Genomic DNA, 21,050 nt, shown 5'->3' with positions numbered 1-21,050 from the left:
GTCTAACTGGTTGTTTTGTTTTTGTGAAGGTTCTGGTGGAGCACGTTTTAGTCCCTTTATACTGAAACAGGCTGAAGTTAACTGGTGAAAAATGGTTTGTTTAAATCTAAATATAAAGTCAAACATTTCAAAGGGAAGTAGCCCTTATGTATTTCTACTACTTTTTCTTTGTATGTTGAATCTGAATGTTTCAGATCAGTTAAATAAAATGTCAATGTCAAATGAAGATAGGCTGATATTGTAATAATTCTGCCACATTGGAGGCTTTTTCTACAAGAATGACCTTTTTCAGGTCAAAGGTCAGACATTCGTCTTTAAGATGTTCTGAGAACAGAATTAATGGTTCCATCAGATACAGGAAGTAGTCCAAAGCAGTCCCAAACCATCACACTACCACCACCAAGTCTGACAGTTGGTGTGATGATTCAGTGTTACTGTTACTCCACATGAAATGTGACACACGCCTTCCAGAAAGTTCCACTTTTGTCTGTCAGTAAGCTAAATATTTTCCTAAGAGTCTTGAGAATTTCAAATATATTGTTGTTAAATGTGATACGATGCTTTGGGTTGCTTTTGGTCAGCAGAGCCTTTCGTCTTGAAACTCTCCCATAGAGGCCGTTTTTATTCTCAGTCTCTTTTTATTGTTGAATCATGACCTCTGACCTTATAGTCAAAGGCTCCCCCAAGGAAAATTGCTGCCATAATATGAATCATGAATCTGCTTCTAGTAAATCTAACAAGTGAAGAACAGCTGCTTCTTTCCTGTGATCAGTCAGACGTTCCATCAGCTAGCGTCAAACGGCGTGTATCATGTGGCAGCGTATTCCTGTTTCTGTTCTCAGATGAACCCTTCAGTGTTGCTGACTGAGAAAGAGGAGCTCCTTTATCCACTCAGATCACTAAACCATATCCGCCTGCAGCTCCTCTGTTTTCCTCCTGAGCTCCTACAAAGCATCCGACCTGCCTCCGGGAGTCTTTAGCCTTTTGAGCATCTGGCAGCTTCCACCTCACGATGTCTCCGTCTGGTGGGCATGTTTGGGATCAAGGTTATGCTCAGTTAAAGCTGCTGGTAGGTTAATGGAATAGAAACAATTGCAGCTTTGTTCCTACTCTTTTGAAAACAAAAGTCATGTAGATGAGATAAATGTTGTTGTTAGCCTCAAGGGCAACATGCCGATTATCACTTGTAAGTCGCTTTGGACTAAAGCGTCTGCTAAATACATAAACATAAACATAAATGAACAGCACAGCATTGCATGCTTTGAAATGCAAATCTCACCCTGTTTTCAAAGGCAGCTTTGAGTCACAAAGCTGGAATTGTTTTAACATGATAACGGAAGATTTTCACCATTTTTGGCACTTGTTGGATCTATTACATGAAGACTTATGGAAGTCCTGAGGGCTAAAGGAAGTCCAGCCCTTACAACCAAATACAGCTTAAGGAAGTCTAATGAAGCTTAAAGGCCACGTTCACTGAGAACCCCTTTTTTACTTGTTATTTCTGAAATATCACTGCAGTGATGCGGGCATTGTACCGATCTGTCGAGGTGAAGCTGAGCTGAGCTGGAAAGCGAAGCTCTCGATCTACCGGTCGATCTGCGTTCCTGCCCTCACCTATGGTCACGAGCTTTGGTGACCTAAAGAGCGAGACTGCAGATACAAGCGGCCAAAATGAGTTTTCTCTGCAGGGGGCTGGGTTCTCCCTTAGAGATAGGGTGAGAAGCTCAGTCATCCGGGAGGAGCCAGTTGAGGTGGCTCAGGCATCTAGTCAGGATGCCTCCTGGGCGCCTCCCTGGTGAGGGTTTTCCGGCACGTCCAACTGGGAAGAGACCCAAGGAAAGACCAAGGACACGCTGGAGAGACTGCATCTCTCAGCTGTTCAGGGAACACCTTGGGATATTCCCGGAGAAGCTGGTCCAAGTACCTGGAGAGAGGGAAGTCTGGGCCTCTTGGCTTCTGCTGCTGCCCCCTGTGACCCAAATCCAGATAAGAAGTTGAAAATGGAAGGAATGGATGGATTTTTTAATTATTATCAGTCAACCAAAGTTCAACATGCAGGTGAAAATAGTCTTCTACCCCTATTTCCTGCATTAGCCGCCCATAGAAAATAAACAGGGAAAGCTCCGATTAGAAAAGCCGGTCGGATCTATGTTACACTTGTAATTAGCATTCACGGACTCACTCATCTTGGCTCATGACGAGGAAGGCTGTTGATGATTTAGCGTCCAGGAGAGAGCAGAGCACTTCTTGGCTAGAGGAAGCTAACTTTTAGCTTCAGCATCTCCGTAACATTGCAGAACTCCAGGCTCGTGTTTTTAGTGGGGCAAAAACATCAACATTGCCTTGCAAACCGAGTAAGCGGTAGTCACTTTGCTGTCATTCAAATAAAGACGAGATGTCTGAATTTCAGGAAATAAAACCTTTGGACATTTGGGTTACATGGAGATTAATGAGGTTGAGTTTTAGTGTTGTTTGTATTTTTGCTTTAAAATCAAATCAAAGAAAGAAAATGCATGTATAGGCTAAACAACAGGCTAACGCTGCTGTTGTGGTAAATTTGAACATTTTAGAGGTTTTTTCTTGTGTCTGACAGATGTTGTCTACACAAGACGTCCGAACAGAAAAAATATGTTTTGTGCCATTATAAAAAGTAATGCTTAAAATAAATGGTCTTTACAAACTTTGACACACAATCTGTGATAAATAATGCAACTTCTTCTGAAGTTATTACATCCATCCATCCATGTTCAGCCGCTTACCCAGGGTTGGGTCACGAGGGCAGCAGCCTAAGCAGGGAGTCCCAAACTTCCCTTTTCCCAGCCACTTGGGCCAGATTGTCCAGGGAAACCTTAAGGTGTTCCCTGGCCAGCTGAGAGACATCCCAGCGTGTCCTGGGTCTTCCTTTAGGTCTTTTCCCAGTTTGACGTGCCAGGAAAACCTCACATGGGAGGCATCCTAACTAGACGCCCAAGCCACTTAAACTGGCTCCTCTCGATGCGGAGAAGCAGCAGATCTACTCTGAGTCCCTCCCAATTTACAGAGTTTCTCACCCTATCTTTAAGGGAGAGCCCAGCCACACTGCGGAGAAAACTCATTTCGGCCGCTTATACCCGCAATCTCGTTCTTTCTGTCACTACTCAAAGCTCGTAACCATAGGTGAGGGTAGGAACGTAGATCGACTGGTAAATTGAGAGCTTTACCTACCAGCTCAGCTCGCTCTTCACCACGACAGATCGGTACAACGCCCGCATCACTGCAGACGTAGACCAATCTGCCTGTCGATCTCACGCTCCATCTTTCCCTCACTCGTGAACAAGACCCCAAGCTTCTTAAACTCCTCCACTTGGGGCTGTTAGGAATTGGAGGTTGTATAGGACCCGAAACGCAGGTAGGCAGCCAGGTAGGTTAAAATTCCAAAAGTTTATTATAAAGTTTTGGTGGAACAAGCTGACAAAAACATGAGGAGCAAAAAAACAAACACAGGGATGCAAACAAACATAAACACAAGGAACCGACCAAGAGATATGAACAGGACTGGGTTTATACTGCTGAGAGGGTGAGTGAAGACAAAGGGAGCAGGTGCACTGATTACTGATGAGAATGACCAACAGGTGTGACTGGTAAGAAGAAGGGATGGGAGGCAATGCAAAAACACAAGAGGACTGAACCAGATAACACTATAAGATTCAGAAACATAAGACACTAAGAAGAAGAAGAAGAAAATATAATTTCTATAGCACCTCTCAAGATAAAAATCACGAGGCGCTTCACAAAAACAAAAAATAAAAATATATAAAAAAGCATTTAAAAAATGTTTAAAAATATATTAAAATGAGCAAAAATAGAAAATTGTGATTTCAAAAATGTTAAGAAAGAGAGAGAGAGTGAATAGGAAAGAGGGAAATCAGTGGATCCTGAGGAAGGTGGAATAGGTGGGGAGAGCAGAATAAAGAGAGAGTGGTGAAGAAGGTCATACAAAAGCCAGCTTGAACAAGTGAGTCTTCAGCTGCTTTTTAAAGGAGTTCACTGAGTCCACTGATCTCAGGCTCAGGGGGAGAGAGTTCCATAGTCTGTGGGCCACAGCAGCAAATGATCTGTCACCTTTGGTCTTTAGACTAGACTAGAATTAAATGCTGAAAGAAGACACTAATGGATGACTAAGTTAAACAGAACTGGACCAAGGGAACAGAACTCAAAAATAGAAAACATAAGTACAACTAAACTAGATTCATGGGAGAATAACCTAAACCATGAAGAGGGAATGACTGAAGAAAATACACAACTAAATAAGAAATCTATCAGGACTGGGGTAGATAAGTGGCTAAAGGTGACTGAGGCTTGGGATGAATGAATGAATGAATGAATCTAAGAAACAGGAAACAAGGAAACCCAGATGAGGGAGAACACATGGAATGGACTAGGGAGACGGGATGTGGAACGGGCACAGGACGTTGGATAACATGGACACGAGACAGGACAAGACAGGGGCAGGACGTCATCCCTGACCTGGAGAAGGTATTCTATTCTTTTCCCACTCAAGACCACAATCTCAGATTTAGCGGAGTTGATTCTCATCCCAGCCGTTTCACACTCGACTGCAAACCGCTCCAGGAAAAGCTGGAGATCTTGCCTGTGGGGGGCAGTAATTTTCTTGGAGGGCCATGGCCACCTCTGACCACCCCTCAGGGCCACCGCTGCGTTAATCTCACATGTCTTTCTTGTTTCCTCCTCTGCCCATTAATATGCTGTACTATCAAATATCTCTTCACATTGTCCTTTCTGGGTGTAATGTTTATCTCTCCTTTGGACTCCTTTTTTATTTTAGTGACCCAAATGTGCTTTTCTACATGCCTAAAAAGCACATGTTTACGGAAAATCAAGAAATCATTCTATTTTATCTAACCTTATTGTCTTTAATCCCAGTTTGTGTGTCAAAGGCAGCTCAGTACGTGCAGAGGAGTTGAGCCGGCTGTGTTTAGGACCCGGTGGCTGCAGACCGTCTGCAGGCTGCTGCAGAGAGAGCGGCGCATCTGGAAGAGGGCTGGCCGGCTGGGGTGGCGGAGGACGGGGAGAGAAGAGGAAGGAGGCTCCGGGAGCAAGCGAGACAAAAAAGGGTCAGGCCTGGGACTTGGGAAAATCGGGTAACGAACACACAGCCTCTTTAAAACCCCTCTCGACCGGGTTTTGTAAGAAAGCGAGCAGACAGGGAAAACCTTAATGCAGAAAAAATGAGAAGAAAAAAAGAAAACGCGAAAGCTGCGAGAACGGAAGACGGTCGATGGAAACGGTGAAATAGCTAAACGAGGCTTGCTTTCTTGCAGATGATGCTCTTTGGATATGGAGAGGCGGACTTGACCTTGTTTAGAAAACAACGCGCTCCTCAAACCACACTAGTCTCTTTAAGATAAATAACGGGTTTACCCTTGGGTGGCCGTGGCCTGCAAAACTGCCACAACCCCCCTTGGGTCTTATTGCAGACTTTCCCTGCTGCAGATCACGTCTGAAACTTTGCTTTTAGATTACATTTAATAATAAATACATGTTAGGGGTGAGAAATATGCCATTTAACGCACGAGTGACCCCAAAAAAGCCAAATCATTTCTGAAGACCGGCTCTGATTGACCCAGTTCACTCTGGGCCTTTTAATTGTAACAGATCATCAATGGTACGTGTCTGTCAGAGGAAGTTCATTAATCTAGTTTTGTTAGGGGTTCTCTTTGCGCACATTGTCACAAGTGCATCAGGAACTGACGCTCGTCTGTGCGCATGGCAGACCTGCAGGAGGAACTTCAACCCATGTGGAGATGAAATATTAATGCAAAAAAATTCATAATAATGTGCAACAATCTGACCGAGCTATAATTACGTCCAAGGCATTGAACGGGTCATTATAGGCTCGCAGTGACTTCTGCATGCACACACACACACACATGTGGTGAGAAAATGCCCGTAGGCTCTGTAGTTCCCATACAGTTTCTATAGAAGCCTGTGAGGGTCCTATAGCTGCATGACGTGTGCTCAAAGAGAAATCCGAGTCTGAGTAAAGGGAGATGAATTGAGGAAAAATGTGCAGTTTGCATGAAAGCTTTTCTCAGACTGCTGCAGCATGATGGTGAGAAACTTAAAGATATGGATTTCTGTTATTCTGTTTGTAATTTTTATACTTTAAAGGGCTACCAAGTTTAGTCAAATTGCCCAGGTTTATAGTTTTTGACAATTAAAAAAAAACGTAAAATAACTCAACTCAACTTTATTTCTTGTACCAGAATTCTATTGTAATTCTATTCAGTGACTCACCAGAATTTTAAACATGGTGTTCCACAGGGTTGTGTTCTTGGTCTTGTTCTGTTATCATCTCTAATGGTGTCTTTTATACAATGATATGCTGATGATGCTGTACTTTCTTTTGCTTTTAAATCTACCTCACCAAAGTGTCTGTTCTTTTTGGAATGTTGAAAGTCCCGATTGCAGGTCAATTTCTCCAACACCCCACCATGACTTGACATTAAGTTGTCATTTGACCTGGATGCCATTCGTTATTTATTTATTTGTTTATTTGGGTTCATAAACAATTGTAAACAGAGGACAATTCAGAGAAATACTTCTTTTTTTATTTGACTCAGATTTCCCCCCCTCTATTTCCAAATAATTTGATTCCTTTTGTATCCCAGCCTTTTACAATCTTAAAAATTCTGGATATTTTTTTTATCTTCAGGAAAAAAATTCCTCTTTTTTTAAATTCCCCTTTAAAACTTATTGATGTCGTCGAAACATTTCTAATGCCACCTATTAGCTGCAGACCAAAATCACTATCTGTTTTTTTATTTCTTTTAAAGCACATATTTCCTCACAGTTATTTTACAGTTGTGCTTATTAACTTTAAAATAACCCCTGACATCTGTAAAGTTCAGCTTAACATGTCTCTATAAATTATGGCTACTCTCAATTACACAAATGAGATATTCTGGTTCAGGATTTTCATCTTTCAGCTTTTTAATGTCACTATTTTTGAAATAGATGTAATACATTTTCTAAAGATCTGTTACAAATGAAAAAAGAAAAGTTTTATTTAAAAATGTGTTTAATTATATTTTACTTTTTTCTCTTATTTCTTTATTTTATAGCTTCTTGAACTTATTAACTAGATAGTTTCTAGCATAACACAGAAAAATCCTAATAAAGAATTTCCATGGTGTCACTTAAAATGACCCACTGTGTAAAGACCTGTTTGAACGTCCTACAGAAGTGGTCTGGACCACGCCAGATGCACTATAAACATGATCGGCACGTCCATGCTGTGTCCACTGTTTGCAGGGGGTGTGTATATTATTTATTGATTTCCATTTTCAGTGAAAATAATAATGACATTTTCTTTTTTTCTGTTACAGGAGAGGAGAGAAGAAGGATCATCTCTAATTTCTTATCATTTTGAGTTCGTTTTCACTGGAAACTTCCCCTACTTCCACCATCAGGCATTACCCATAAGCCCGTAAGAATCTCAAAAGATGCCGTCCAACACTGTCGCCAACACCAATACCACCTCATTCAAAAGCTCAGACTTTGCAGATTCACCTGGAAACAGACTGGTAAGAATCATAGCTCCAGTGAGTGCTTGTGTATGTAAGAGCTCTCAGAAAAGTCATTTAAAACCAAATCTAAGGCATTCTTTGGACATTTTTCTAAATAAGCTCCAACATTGTTTTGTATTTTACAAATTTTTCACATTAGCATTCATTTGGCTTGGTAGTTTTATCATAATTTGCTGAGAAACTACTGTTATAATACATGAAAAGATCACTGAAATGAAAGGAAAGTCACTTTAGAGGATGATGATGATGATGAATGGGAAGTGGACATGGTGCATTTTGTGTTTGGTCCTCGTGCAGCATCATCACCTCGGTGCAGCATCCCTGGCGAGGCTGCTGAGAGGTGAAACCAGATAATGTGACATTAGCAGTTGGAATGGAGATTGCTGACGTGGGCGTTGGCTGGTGGAGGGTTGAGTTGGAGCTGGAATGGCTCTCTAACTGGGGGGTATCTGTCCTATTCCTCTGTGTTCCCATTACACACTGCTGCCCTTCGTCTAGTTGCTTGGCAACAGACGTTGCCTTAAATACCCAGCTACCCGGACTGAAACAGTGCAGGGCCATTGACAGTAAAGCAGGGTTCACTCCAGGCAAACAGTTTGTGTTTGGACTTTTCTTTTTCTTTTTTTTGTTTTGTTTGTTTTTGTCTAAAATAAAAACGTGATAGTGAAGCTGTGGTGAAAATGTGTGCCGAAAAATAAAAAAGAAAATGTGTGCCGATTTCATCCGGCGCGTCTGGGTGGGTGTGTAAAGGTGTGGGCTGCTCCTGCAGATAGCCTGGCTCCACTGAATTGTGTTTTCTGTGTAAGTGGTTCCCAAATGAGCCTGCACACCAGGCTGCACTCAAAACACGTCATTATCTATGCAAATTTCCCTGCCCTGCTAGGGAAATTAAACTGAAGCACTCTATTAGCGATCACAAAATAAACTAGAACCATCTGCAAAACACATTCTGTAATAAAAACCCGATATCACAGATCTCGTTAAAGACCTACTGATAACATCTTTGTGTGTCTTGAAATTTACTATTTTCCAACATTACTCATTATTTCCCTCTGTTTAGTTATTGCAATCTCAGTTACTCTAATGCCACATTTCTGTATGTTAATTATTTTATCCCCCTTGGGATGAAAATGGTTGATGGATTTATCCTGTTTCACCAGCCGGCCCTTTTAGGATAGAACTTCACTAGATTTTTAAATTACTGCATATCTCCAAAAACATGCTTGACCCATGAAATGAATCAACATTAATAGCTAAATGCATTTTTAAACCTGGTTTTCTCACTAATGAACTGCAGCCTGATGATGAAAGCATGTATTTATTAAGCTGTCTGGATCGCTCGGGTCATATTTAAGAAAAGGTATTTTGTCATCTTGAACTGTGTTTTTGCTTCCTGAACAGCCTTAGCTGGAATTAAACGAGTTTGAGTCCTTCAGGAGTGATGAGCTAACAGCTAGTCTGAGCGCACGAAAGTATGAAGTGTAATGCTGCTGTTCCTTCACATCCAGAGTGGAAGACTCCCTTAGTGGAATGGTTCTACATTATCCCTTATTGTGACATCACAATAAGGGAAATTTAGAATCTGCTCATAAAGGTAGATGATTCCTGAAAACAAAATCTGACAGAAAACAGATAGACGACTTTTATCCACATTTGGAGTGTTTGGAGGAACTAGAGACGCACGTAGCAGCATGAAAGAATGCTAAAATAGACAGTTGTATGAAATGCCTCTTTTGAATTTTATTCAAATTGGCCCAAATGTTCATTTAAGGGTTATTTATTTAATCTATTTATTATTTTAGAGGTTAAGGTTAAGATCAGTGGAAAGATTCAGAAGTATAGGCCAGCTGGTTGAATTCACTATATTTTGACAAAAAAATATATTTTTTCTGTATTATTATAAATATTATATTTACAACATAAAAATGATTTAATTGTACAATTTTACATAGAAAAAAAATCACAAAACAGTTTCATGCCTCAATCATGTTACTTTGAAACATATTTCCTTATCTGGATAGATGCCAGTCCTTTTTAAAAAGGCCAAAGAGGGATGTAGTCTTTGTTTACAATCTGTCCAGCCTCCATACTTCCTGGCACCAGAGCCAATCATATGTGATCCCACAGGGTTGTCAAGTCTGCACCAGCTAATGCAGCGGCACTGGCGTTTGTATTTTAACACCAGCTTTGACCACAGGATGTCATTGTTACTCCATGCACATTTAATAAAGTCTGGTACACACTGTATTTTTGGTTGTCGCAAACGACTGCTTCATGTCACTCTGTGAGGACTCTAGAGTGGTGGCACCAACAAGCAACTGTGACCAAAGCCAATAGATACCCAAAACAACAACAATGACAAGAGAAAATAGTACCACCTAACTCTTAACCCCCAGAGACCCAAGTTTAGAAAACAACTGCAAAATCTTTTTTTTAACCTTTCACATGTTGTTCTAGGAGGCCAGATAAACAGGCCTATTTACACATTTTAACAGCCAATAGTGTTGCAGAACTGAACAATAGGAGGACCTATTAGCAATGTAAATGTGGTTATAAAAAGAAAAAAATGGGGAAGGTTTATTTTTGTAGACTTAAATCTGATGTTGTAATATTACAACCGTGGGTCTCTGGGGGTTAAAGGGAGTGGTTTACATGCTGTTACTAATGCTACTCTCACCTTTTAGTCCTATCACTACTTTTTTATGGAGCAAGGATTGGGACAATATTACATGTAACTTGTACAAAGCTCTGTAATTTGTAACGTGTTTTGTAACTGTAACTTTTATTTTGTTACACATAATACTCGTTTTGTAACCCGGAACTTCTATTTTGTAAAATTTAATTCTTATTATGCAACACATAACTTCCATTTTGTAGCTTGTATTTCTCATCATTGGTTTCTTGGGAAGGAAGATAGAATTGGGACAAAATGTTTTGTACATGTAGACTTGAGTTTTGTAACTGTATACCGAGATTTGTGTTTTGAGAGTTGTCATTTAAAACTTGTACTAAATGAAAGTTTCATGTTAGTTCCAAAAGTTACATGTTACAAAACAAGAATTACATGCTACAAAACCAAAGTTATGTGTTACAAAACAAGAATTACATGCTACAAAACCAGTTATATGTCACAAAACAAGAATTACATGCTACAAACCAGTTATATGTTACAAAACAAGAATTACATGCTACAAAACTAAAGTTACATGTTACAAAACAAGAATTACATGCTACAAAACCAAAGTTACATGTTACAAAACAAGAATTACATGCTACAAAACCAAAGTTACATGTTACAAAACAAGAATTACATGCCACAACACCAGTTATATGTTACAAAACAAGAATTACATGCCACAAACCAGTTATATGTTACAAAACAAGAATTACATGCTACAAAGCCAAAGTTACATTTTACAAAACAAGAATTACATGCTACAAAACCAAAGTTACATGATACAAAACAAGAATTACATGCTACAAAACCAAAGTTATATGTTACAATACAAGAATTACATGCTGCAAAACCAATGTTACATGTTACAAAACAAGAATTACATGCCACAAACCAGTTAAATGTTACAAAACAAGAATTACATGCTACAAAGCCAAAGTTACATGTTACAAAACAAGAATTACATGCTACAAAACTAAAGTTACATGATACAAAACAAGAATTACATGCTACAAAACCAATGTTACATGATACAAAACAAGAATTACATGCTACAAAACCAATGTTACATGTTACAAAACAAGAATTACATGCTACAAAACCAGTTATATGTTACAAAACAAGAATTACATGCCACAAAACCAGTTATATGTTACAATACAAGAATTACATGCTGCAAAACCAATGTTACATGTTACAAAACAAGAATTACATGCTACAAAACTAAAGTTACATGATACAAAACAAGAATTACATGCTACAAAACTAAAGTTACATGTTACAAAACAAGAATTACATGCTACAAAACTAAAGTTACATGATACAAAACAAGAATTACATGCTACAAAGCCAAAGTTATATGTTACAATACAAGAATTACATGCTGCAAAACCAATGTTACATGTTACAAAACAAGAATTACATGCCACAAACCAGTTAAATGTTACAAAACAAGAATTACATGCTACAAAGCCAAAGTTACATGTTACAAAACAAGAATTACATGCTACAAAACTAAAGTTACATGATACAAAACAAGAATTACATGCTACAAAACCAATGTTACATGATACAAAACAAGAATTACATGCTACAAAACCAATGTTACATGTTACAAAACAAGAATTACATGCTACAAAACCAGTTATATGTTACAAAACAAGAATTACATGCCACAAAACCAGTTATATGTTACAATACAAGAATTACATGCTGCAAAACCAATGTTACATGTTACAAAACAAGAATTACATGCTACAAAACTAAAGTTACATGATACAAAACAAGAATTACATGCTACAAAACTAAAGTTACATGTTACAAAACAAGAATTACATGCTACAAAACTAAAGTTACATGATACAAAACAAGAATTACATGCTACAAAGCCAAAGTTACATGTTACAAAACAAGAATTACATGCTACAAAACTAAAGTTACATGATACAAAACAAGAATGACATGCTACAAAACTAAAGTTACATGATACAAAACAAGAATGACATGCTACAAAACCAAAGTTACATGTTACAAAACGAGAATAATGTTCTACAAAACAAGAGTTACAAGTTACAAAATGTGAATTATATGCTACAAAACACAAGTTACAGTAACAAAATATGTTACAAGTTACAAAACTTGGTACAAGTTACATGGAATATTGTCTCAATTCTAGCTCCATTGTTTTTCACATCGCACCCTGGGTGTATTTTGTTTGGATGATTGTAGACCACAGTCGTAGATTTTCTGCCACTGCAGGAATATTGTTGGAGGCAGAATTTGGTTGTGAGAATGCTCAATTAGCTGTTGCTGGGCCAGTCACACTGGATGACCTGTTAATCGCCCTCATGTTCACCGTTGGTCATCACAATTCTCTTCACGGTGAGAGATTTGTCTAGAATGGCTGAAAAACGCATAGTGGGGCCTGGGCTTTTTAAGGCAGAGAAATAGGGTGTTTTAGGTGTGTTTTGGAAAAGTGGCATCCTGTCTTCTGATTGGTCCAGTTTGGAGCTTTTCAAATAAATATACCTAGTACCACTTTAGCAGAGCTTCAGTGTTGTGGTGCTAAGTCTACGGCAGCAAATTCAATACTGAAGGAATGTAATCCCTCTCACACACACACACACACACACACACACACACACACACACACACACACACACACACACACACACACACACACACACACACACACACACACACACACACACACACACACACACACACGTCTGTCCTTTTATCATAGTCAGGACCCTCCATTGACTTCCATTCATTTTTGTGATTTCACCATGCCTAATCCTAACCCTAACCATAACCAACGCTGATCTATTCCTAACCTTAACCTTAACCTTAACTAAAACTTAATTCACACAATACCTCTAACTGGTGTAGTAAGCTTCTGGTATGCTTCTAAAAAAAAATGAGGACCAAAAAAATGTCCTCACTTTGCAGGGAAAATGGTCAAAATGGTCCTCAGTATGTAGAATTTACAAGAACACACACACACACACACACACACACACACACACACACACACACACACACACACACACACACACACACACACACACACACACATGCTTAAGCTGTCAGGAATGGCCTTGCAGTCTCATTTGCATTCAAACCTGCTGCTGGATGTCCTGTTCAGTCGATATTGAACCCAGAGCTTCTTCATCAGGATCATCTCTTCCCCCATCAACCCCAGGGCTACTTGGTGGCTGCAGACGTGGGTCTTTGTTCACCAGAGTAGACACTTTTATTAATCAGAGGGAAATTGCAGCAGGGGGAAGGTGGGGGCAGGTCAGCATGTTGGTAATGGTGTCAAGAGGGAATTGTCTTGAAGGTCACCGCGGCGTTCGTGGAGCTTTCACTTCAGCGCAGCTCAAAGGGACATGTCATTCACTTTCTATCTTATTGTCGGCTGAAGACACTCAAGGACCTTCTGCCGTTCTCACTAGTGTTCAATTATTTTCATGGATGAGCAGTTTCTGTGCATTTCGTGCAGATCTCAGATCATTTTATGCTACTTTCAGACACAGATTTGCCCTTTAGTTTGCAGCTTTTTTCAGTAACATGCAGTTTTGCTCAAGTCTCCATCTAAAGGATCAGAATGCTCATCAGCTTCTCTTTCTCCTGGCAGGGTGAGAGCACAATACTGGACATGGACCTGATGGAGGAGAAGTCGGCTCTAAGTAGTGCCTCTTGTAAAGCTGGAAAGCCTGGGAGAAAGCGCAAGCAACTTCCAGTAAGTGTTAACCTGACGTGTGTAAAGGCTTGTTTTATGGTTATTTAATTACAGCTTATGGTCCAGATTAGGAAACAACTCATTCTCTAACATAGCAGCACAAAGGAAGCAGTAAAATTGCATTTGCTTTTATAATTTAGACTTTATAGGATGTGGTTTTCGCCTGTAAAGTTGAAATTTGAGTGGGTCAAAACCCTTCCTGGAAGATTTAGACTTTACTTTTCTAACATGATTTAAACGGCAGCATCCACAGAATGGTTGTTAACATTCATATTTATTCGTAAAGCTAAGAGAACCTTAGTATTTTTATATTGTTGTCACGATGTGGAGGGAAGGTGAGGAAGAGCAGATCCTTCAGGCAGGTAAATCAACCCAGGCCAAACAGCAGTAGACATTTGGTTCCTCTTTAATGGTCAGGAGTGCAGACACGACAGGGTAGACAGATGTGAACACAAACTGACATGTAACGAGTACGAACCGACAACTCACAAGCAACACACAAGGCTTATATACACACTGGGATGGATAATCAGGTAACACAAGGCAGGTGGACACAATTAAGGTAAGACCCAAGGCACAGGGGAGCAATAATGGGACACTTGTTTAATTATCCGCAAAAAATAATAAAAAATAGAAAATCAGAGAACTTTATTTGCTGATAATGTTTCCTATAAAAATGCATTATAAAAGGATCATTGAACTCTAATTAAAACAAACTCAAGAAGCTTTCTTTAATGGGTAATGTAGTAATTATTCATAACTTTTACTATGAGTGCGTTTACATGCAGCCAGTAGCCCTTTTAAAACCCGAATATTCACAATAACCCGGTTCCGCACGGCCATGTAAACACCGCCAAAAACCTGGATATGCTCATAACCGGGTTTTTAAAAACCCGGTTACTACACCTGGGGTAACCCTTTTCTAACCCGAATGTTTGGTCGTGTAAACGCATATCGGGATATCCCCATCAAAGCGTGTGCTCTGCGCATGCTCTGTTCGCAAGGAATCTTGGTCTTTTGAGTAGCGAGACGTCTTGTATGCGCCAGAACACCGGAAGTAAACAACAAGTTGGGAGCAACATGGCGAGTCGCGGCACAGCACCACACTTTTGGAGTGACGAGGAAACCTCGGTCTTCATCGGTCTGGTGAAAAGTATGACCATTATGTTTTTTGTTGACGGCGGAACTGGGAAACATGTTGTTGTTTTCACGGATACCGGAACAAGAAGAACCGGAAATGACGCATATTGCGTCTTGATGTAGTCCATACGTCCTGACGCTACCCCAACGTCCGCATTTAAATCGGGTTATGCAAGTTAGGGGTAACTCTTTCTATTTATGCTTGTAAACGGGTTATTCTGATCAGCTCAGAAACCCGAATACCGACCTTAACCCGATCATAACCCGGATATTGGCTGCATGTAAACGTAGTCAGTGAAATGCTTCAAAGTCAGTGAAACGTTACTTTTCTTGGGTGTGTCCACTGGCTGGAATGGTTTTACAGTTTAAAGATTGTTTAATGATTCTTTTTTCCTTTTTGCAACTTTTTGGATTTAAAATAACCCAAAGCAGACACAACAGGAGGAATCTACCTGTTTGACATTTCCTCCTCAGCCATATTGTTTGTAGTTTTATAAACAGAACCAAAAAACATAAAAAAAAAACAAAGATAGCTGCTCAAATTGCAGAAATCATTGAAGCGTTTTTTAAAGGAAAAATCAACTAAATATACTAATGAAACATAAATGATGGGGAGGAAATCGCTGTAGTTATCGGTGTGCAGCAATAAGACAGTTTACTGCAGCAGCGTTTTGTTGGATAAGCTGGTTAGTGTTTTGTCTTTGACCTCTTCCTGCCTGTCTGAGCTGTGTGATTTACTAACTGTGACCTCTGACCTCTGGCAGGTGCCCCACGAGGCTCTCTGGGTCAATGATCTGTTGCTGAAGGCTTTCAGTGACAGTCTGGGGGGGGTTGCACATGAACATGTGCTTGTGCCTAAAGAGACACACTCCAGCAGCTTCTTTCATCATTAGCTGGGTCAGAATAGTGATGTGTTTTATTTTTGTTTCTCACTTTACGATTAACAAAAAAATTACTATTATATATTATATTATACTTGCACAGTTTACCTTGGTGTGTCAGAAAACATCCATCGGCACACGTTTGGTAATATGAGTTATTTACCCAACATCTAACACTTACTTTGGCCCAAACCTAGATAGAATAAAGATGTTTTAAAGGAAAGAAGACCCTGTCCCATGCTGTCCCAAAACAGGACAATTTTCTTGTCAAATGAGGAACAATTCCTGATTTCACGCCTCGCTAGTCCGAATAAATGAAAGAGTCATGTAATGGCAAAACAGTTTTAAGCAGTTTGTGTCAAGATCATTTTAACAGCAAAAGAAAAAGTTTCTGCAGGACCTGGATGCACACTGTGTGGAACATTTTGTTGCTGTTAGTGACTTTTATGTTTGGGAGGGCCCACCACTTACTGTGAAACTGACAGCAGGTGAAAGGTTTATGCAACAACATTTGCTATGAAATTCTGGGCAGTTATTTCTGCACAAATACTGTAAAAAATGATCACAGTTCCATTAAATACAAAGTTCACTGAGAAACCATTTTTTACTTACACTGAGTTCACATTCAGGCAACACCTGAAGATAGTCTTCTTCCCCTGTTTCCTGCATTAGCTGCTGGTAGAAGATAGATGAGGAAACGCTCAGATTAGAAAAGTCACACAGATCCGCTTTACACTGTAAATTAGCGTTCATGGACTTGTCACGTTGCAGGTTAGGAGGAGGTTAGGACCCAAAATGCAGGAAACACCAGATGACATGAGGCAGAAGTGGTTTAAAAGTTAAATCCTTTCTTTATTAGGACGAGGAACCAAAAAATCCAAAAGGGCAGGAAGTCAAAAACAAAGTCCTGATCACTAGGAGAACGGAAGCTCACATAGAGCACAAAACCAAGAGACAAGGCACAAAGCTCACATAGAGCACAAAACAACGCTGACACAAAACAATGGACCGACAACAGACAGAGACGCAGACAAGGTTAAATACACTGGGGCATGATGGGAGGCAGATAGGCTGCAGGTGCGTGGGGAGAGGATCCAAGTGAAGGCAATTAACTAATCAGGGAGGAAACTAACATGACCTAAGAGTAAAAAACCTAGACAAGATGAGCACGCAAAATTAACTAATATTCTAGGGGGAAGGGAAACTACAAAAACCTGTGGGAAAACATACTAAACAGACTAATAAAATGAGAAGCTGAACCTATAAAAAACTGCGGAGGGGTGACGGGGGAAGACTGAAGGAACACAGGACCTGGGAGGGATGATCTAGAGGGCTGCAAAACAGGAGACACATGAGGAACACAAAGAGACACATAAAAGAGATGCAGACAAGGACACATGAAGGCGCTAGGAGACACAAAAGGAGAACCTAGAGAGGGATGGAGAACACAAGGAGACACATGAGGGGAGACGCAGACACAGACAATGACAGGACTCACCCATTTTGCCTCAAGGCGGGGAAGGCCGTTGTTGGTGTAGCTTCCAGGAGAGAGCAGAGCACGTCTTGGCTAGTAGAAGCTAACTGTTAGCATTAGCAACTCCACAACATGGCAGAACTTCTTCAGGCTTGGGTTATTTGTGGAGGTAAGATATCTGCTGCTATCCAGCCAGAGGCGAGATGTCCAAATTAGAGGCCGACCAACATATCAGACTGATATATTCAATTTTGTCTATTATGGCCGAAATTCTTTTTAAAAGCCGATAAAAAATAAATAAATAAATAAATCAGGCACCTGTGTGGCCAACCGCCACTCCTAGACTGAAGAAAGGACCCGAAGGACCCAACACACAGTTTTTTACGTTTTTATGTTTTGATTTTGTTTTATTTGAAGTTCAATAAATATTAAGAGACTTATTGACTTATTTAATTTATATTGCACACAGTGAGTGTTCAGTTGTCTTTCATAATCAATGTGCTGCTAAAACATTTTAATATATATATATATCTGCCTTAATAAGAGGTTTTAGATATCGGCCATCAGCGGAAAAATTCTTTAAAAGTCTTTATCGGTGTCGGCCTTAAAAAAACGTATCGGTCGGCCTCTAGTCCTAATATCAGGATATCTTTTCTCAAGGCTAAAATAGCACGGGGTAATCAGTAAACAGTGTGAGGTGACCTGAATGCTGCACAGAAACAACTCGGCACAAAAATGGCTGTGTTGTTGAACGTTCTGCTCAGTGTCATGGCTTTTTGTCAGACTCTGAACCAGGAAATGGCTGCAGGCAGTCAGGAAGCAGTCAGAAAGTTCCAGTGCAACAACTGACTCCGCCCCCTAGCCAAACAGCGGCCGACGGTCGTGATGTCGGCCCAGCTCAGCACTTGGAGTCACAACAAAGCAGGGACTGAAAAGTAGAAGGAAAGTAGGGGTAAATATCGAACCATGCTGTTGAAAAAAGCAGCCAGACCGAAATGCACCCTCCTGTGTCACGCTGATTAGTGCTGTTTGAAAAGGCCTGTATTTCTACAAGCTGAGGCTGTTCAGTAAGCAATGCATGTGTAAGATCACATTTACACAGAAATAAACTTCAAAGATCCCTTTAAAATTCTATTTCGTATGCACAGTTTCTATTTGGTCTGCAAAAACAGATTTTTGTTTACGGTCTTGTTCAGGATTACCTTTAAAACAATCTCCTTTGAAACCCTATTTCAATTCTTTGGACTCAGTAGGAGAGTCTTAGTTCTAGTTTTAGTTTTTTATGCATTTTTATGTTGTGTGTTGTTGTGTGTTTTGTCTTTAACGTATTTGAATTATGTGAAGCACTTTGGTCAGTTTTAACTCTGTTGCAAGGTGCTGGACAAATAAAGTTGGCTTGGCCTAAAGCATACCAGACATTAAACCCAGTTTCTTTGACATCCTCAAACATTTATATGTAAGTTAGATAAGACCCTTATGTTAGTCTTCTAAGACGTTTTAGCTTCTTCTGAATGTACTTCACATACGTTCCAAAGTGGACAGAGTGAAAACCTGCCCTGTTGACAAGCAGCCAACATTCTCGACATATTTCTGTGCTGTTGTAATGATTAATGCACGTCTACAGGAAACTCACTCTTGTAACCAGTGAGCTGTAACGTAATTCCTTCCATGCTTGATGGCTGTACGGCAGATCTCCTGGCTCAGCTGATTGGGAGACACCAGAACTCACCAGCTAATAAAGTCAAGAGTGAAGTGACAGGTTTGATTTCATCTGACCAGAACAGAGGAGACTGAGGAGATGATTTGGCGTTTATCTTTAATCTACTGCAGATTTAATTTGAAAAACATACGTTTGGCTAAAACTGCAAAGAAGTGAGACGGTTTTTTGTTGTTCAGCATACTCGCTGACAGCCACAGCAGCGTTTCGTACCTTTAAAGTTACAAATAGTGTCTTAGCTACTGCAGCAACAGTCTGGGAGGCTGATGGATGACCAGGACGTTGACATTTTAACCTCTTCTCCCCCCGACTGCAGGTGGAGAGCTGCAGCTCGCTCGCAGGCAGTCTGAACGTCAGCAAAAGTTACTCTGGGGTGCGCAGGCCATTCATGGCACAAGTCCACAATGGAGAGATGGACACACATGAAGACAAGATGCCTGACGCCTGCTTCCCCAAACAGGAGAGGAGGGAGGTGGAGAATGGGATCTCCTTGGAGCTCTCCTCCTGCCAGGCTGAGGACAGCTCCCAGGATCGCAGCCTGAGTCCCTCCAATGAGAACGGCTTCCTGTCCAGCCAGGATGAGCAGGACTCGGAGAAAGACAAGGATGACGGACTGATGATGCAGCGCAAGAAAAGAGGAAGACGGAAACTGGAGCGCCCAACGAAATGTGAGTTTTTGGCTTCTGATTATAGTAACAGTTTTTTCCTCTGTGAAGCCAAAGAATTTGAAAAAGCATGTGACTCGAGAGGCTCATCTATAAATAGTTGTCTGCATCTTCACGTCTAGAGCATGTGACCACAATTTCTAAAATTAGTAACAGTGCTGCTAGAAGTGGTGTATTCCTGCAGATGTACAGGAAACAGCCATCATTACTGTGAGATTGCATCATAATCCTAAAAAAAAGATTTTTACTGCTATTTAAAACATGAAATACATGGAGACCATTTCAATGTCCCCCTCTAGGTGCATCATGACCCTCAGTGGGGTCCCAAACCGAACTTAATGAACCACTAATAACCCACAAATATGCTAGCTTTGACCTTGATGAGAACTGGAATTAAATAAATGTAGGGGGTGGAGCAACCCGTCTCCTGGCAACAAGCCTCTGTGGGGAGCTGGCAGGTCCCCGAAGAGGTCTGTGCCAGTGGGATGGCGTTGTGCCCCAAAACTGTGTCTGCACTCTGTTTTCACCTGATCCGGGATTTGTTACGAGTCCTTCAACCAAAAGCAGGGATGACCATCCACCACACACACACACACACACACACACACACACACACACACACACACACACACACACACACACACACACACACACACACACACACACACACACACACACACACACACACACACACACACACACACACACACACACACACACACACACACGCCTCCAACAGACTGACTGGATCTCTGGTCATTCTTATTGTTATTGATTATAGGAACTACTTCACTTTGTCTTTAGTTTAAAGACAGGTCTGCATCAACTCATAAAATGTTGCAGCATCAACAGCTACATTTTATGTGTGTATTCGAAGTACAAATGAGTACAAATGAGTATATTATTGTTTTTGGAGTAAAATGTATTTGAAAAAATGAATTAATTTAAAATTGAACAATAGTAAAAAGAAGGAAAAAACGAGTATAAAGAGTTGTTTAATAGTTTAAAAAGTATAAATATCTTGGATAAGTCCCGCCTATGGAGCAGACATCCCAAAGTATTCTCAGGTAGCCTAGTCATGGTGCTGTAGTCCCCCTTTAAGCTGCAGGCTTACGTGAAATAATCTTAATTTTAACAATTTTAACATCAATTGCATAGAATGGTA

At 40.3% G+C, this 21,050-nt stretch overlaps 1 protein-coding gene across 4 annotated transcripts in view; it reads left to right on the top strand.

The window, feature by feature from the left end:
- The first annotated feature begins 5,004 nt into the window (after nucleotides 1-5,004).
- The window catches only part of dnmt3ab (DNA (cytosine-5-)-methyltransferase 3 alpha b), an 87,883-nt gene continuing 71,837 nt past the window's right edge, over nucleotides 5,005-21,050 (top strand). For 3 of the 4 annotated variants that reach the window (XM_015969560.3, XM_015969559.3, XM_015969558.3), the window contains exons 1-4: nucleotides 5,005-5,141; nucleotides 7,389-7,586; nucleotides 13,904-14,008; nucleotides 19,537-19,888. In XM_015969560.3, coding sequence (XP_015825046.3) covers nucleotides 7,506-7,586; nucleotides 13,904-14,008; nucleotides 19,537-19,888 — 538 coding nt within the window. In that variant the 5' untranslated portion in view covers nucleotides 5,005-5,141; nucleotides 7,389-7,505. Of the gene's footprint in view, nucleotides 5,142-7,243; nucleotides 7,318-7,388; nucleotides 7,587-13,903; nucleotides 14,009-19,536; nucleotides 19,889-21,050 lie in introns of all 4 variants that reach the window. The other variant, XM_070547071.1, reaches the window with a different exon arrangement.

Source organism: Nothobranchius furzeri, chromosome 18 (genome assembly GCF_043380555.1).
Source record: "Nothobranchius furzeri strain GRZ-AD chromosome 18, NfurGRZ-RIMD1, whole genome shotgun sequence".
In the NCBI taxonomy this organism is placed as follows: domain Eukaryota; kingdom Metazoa; phylum Chordata; class Actinopteri; order Cyprinodontiformes; family Nothobranchiidae; genus Nothobranchius; species Nothobranchius furzeri.
Note: the sequence above shows the minus strand (reverse complement) of the source record. Positions and strands in the feature narration are given on the sequence as shown.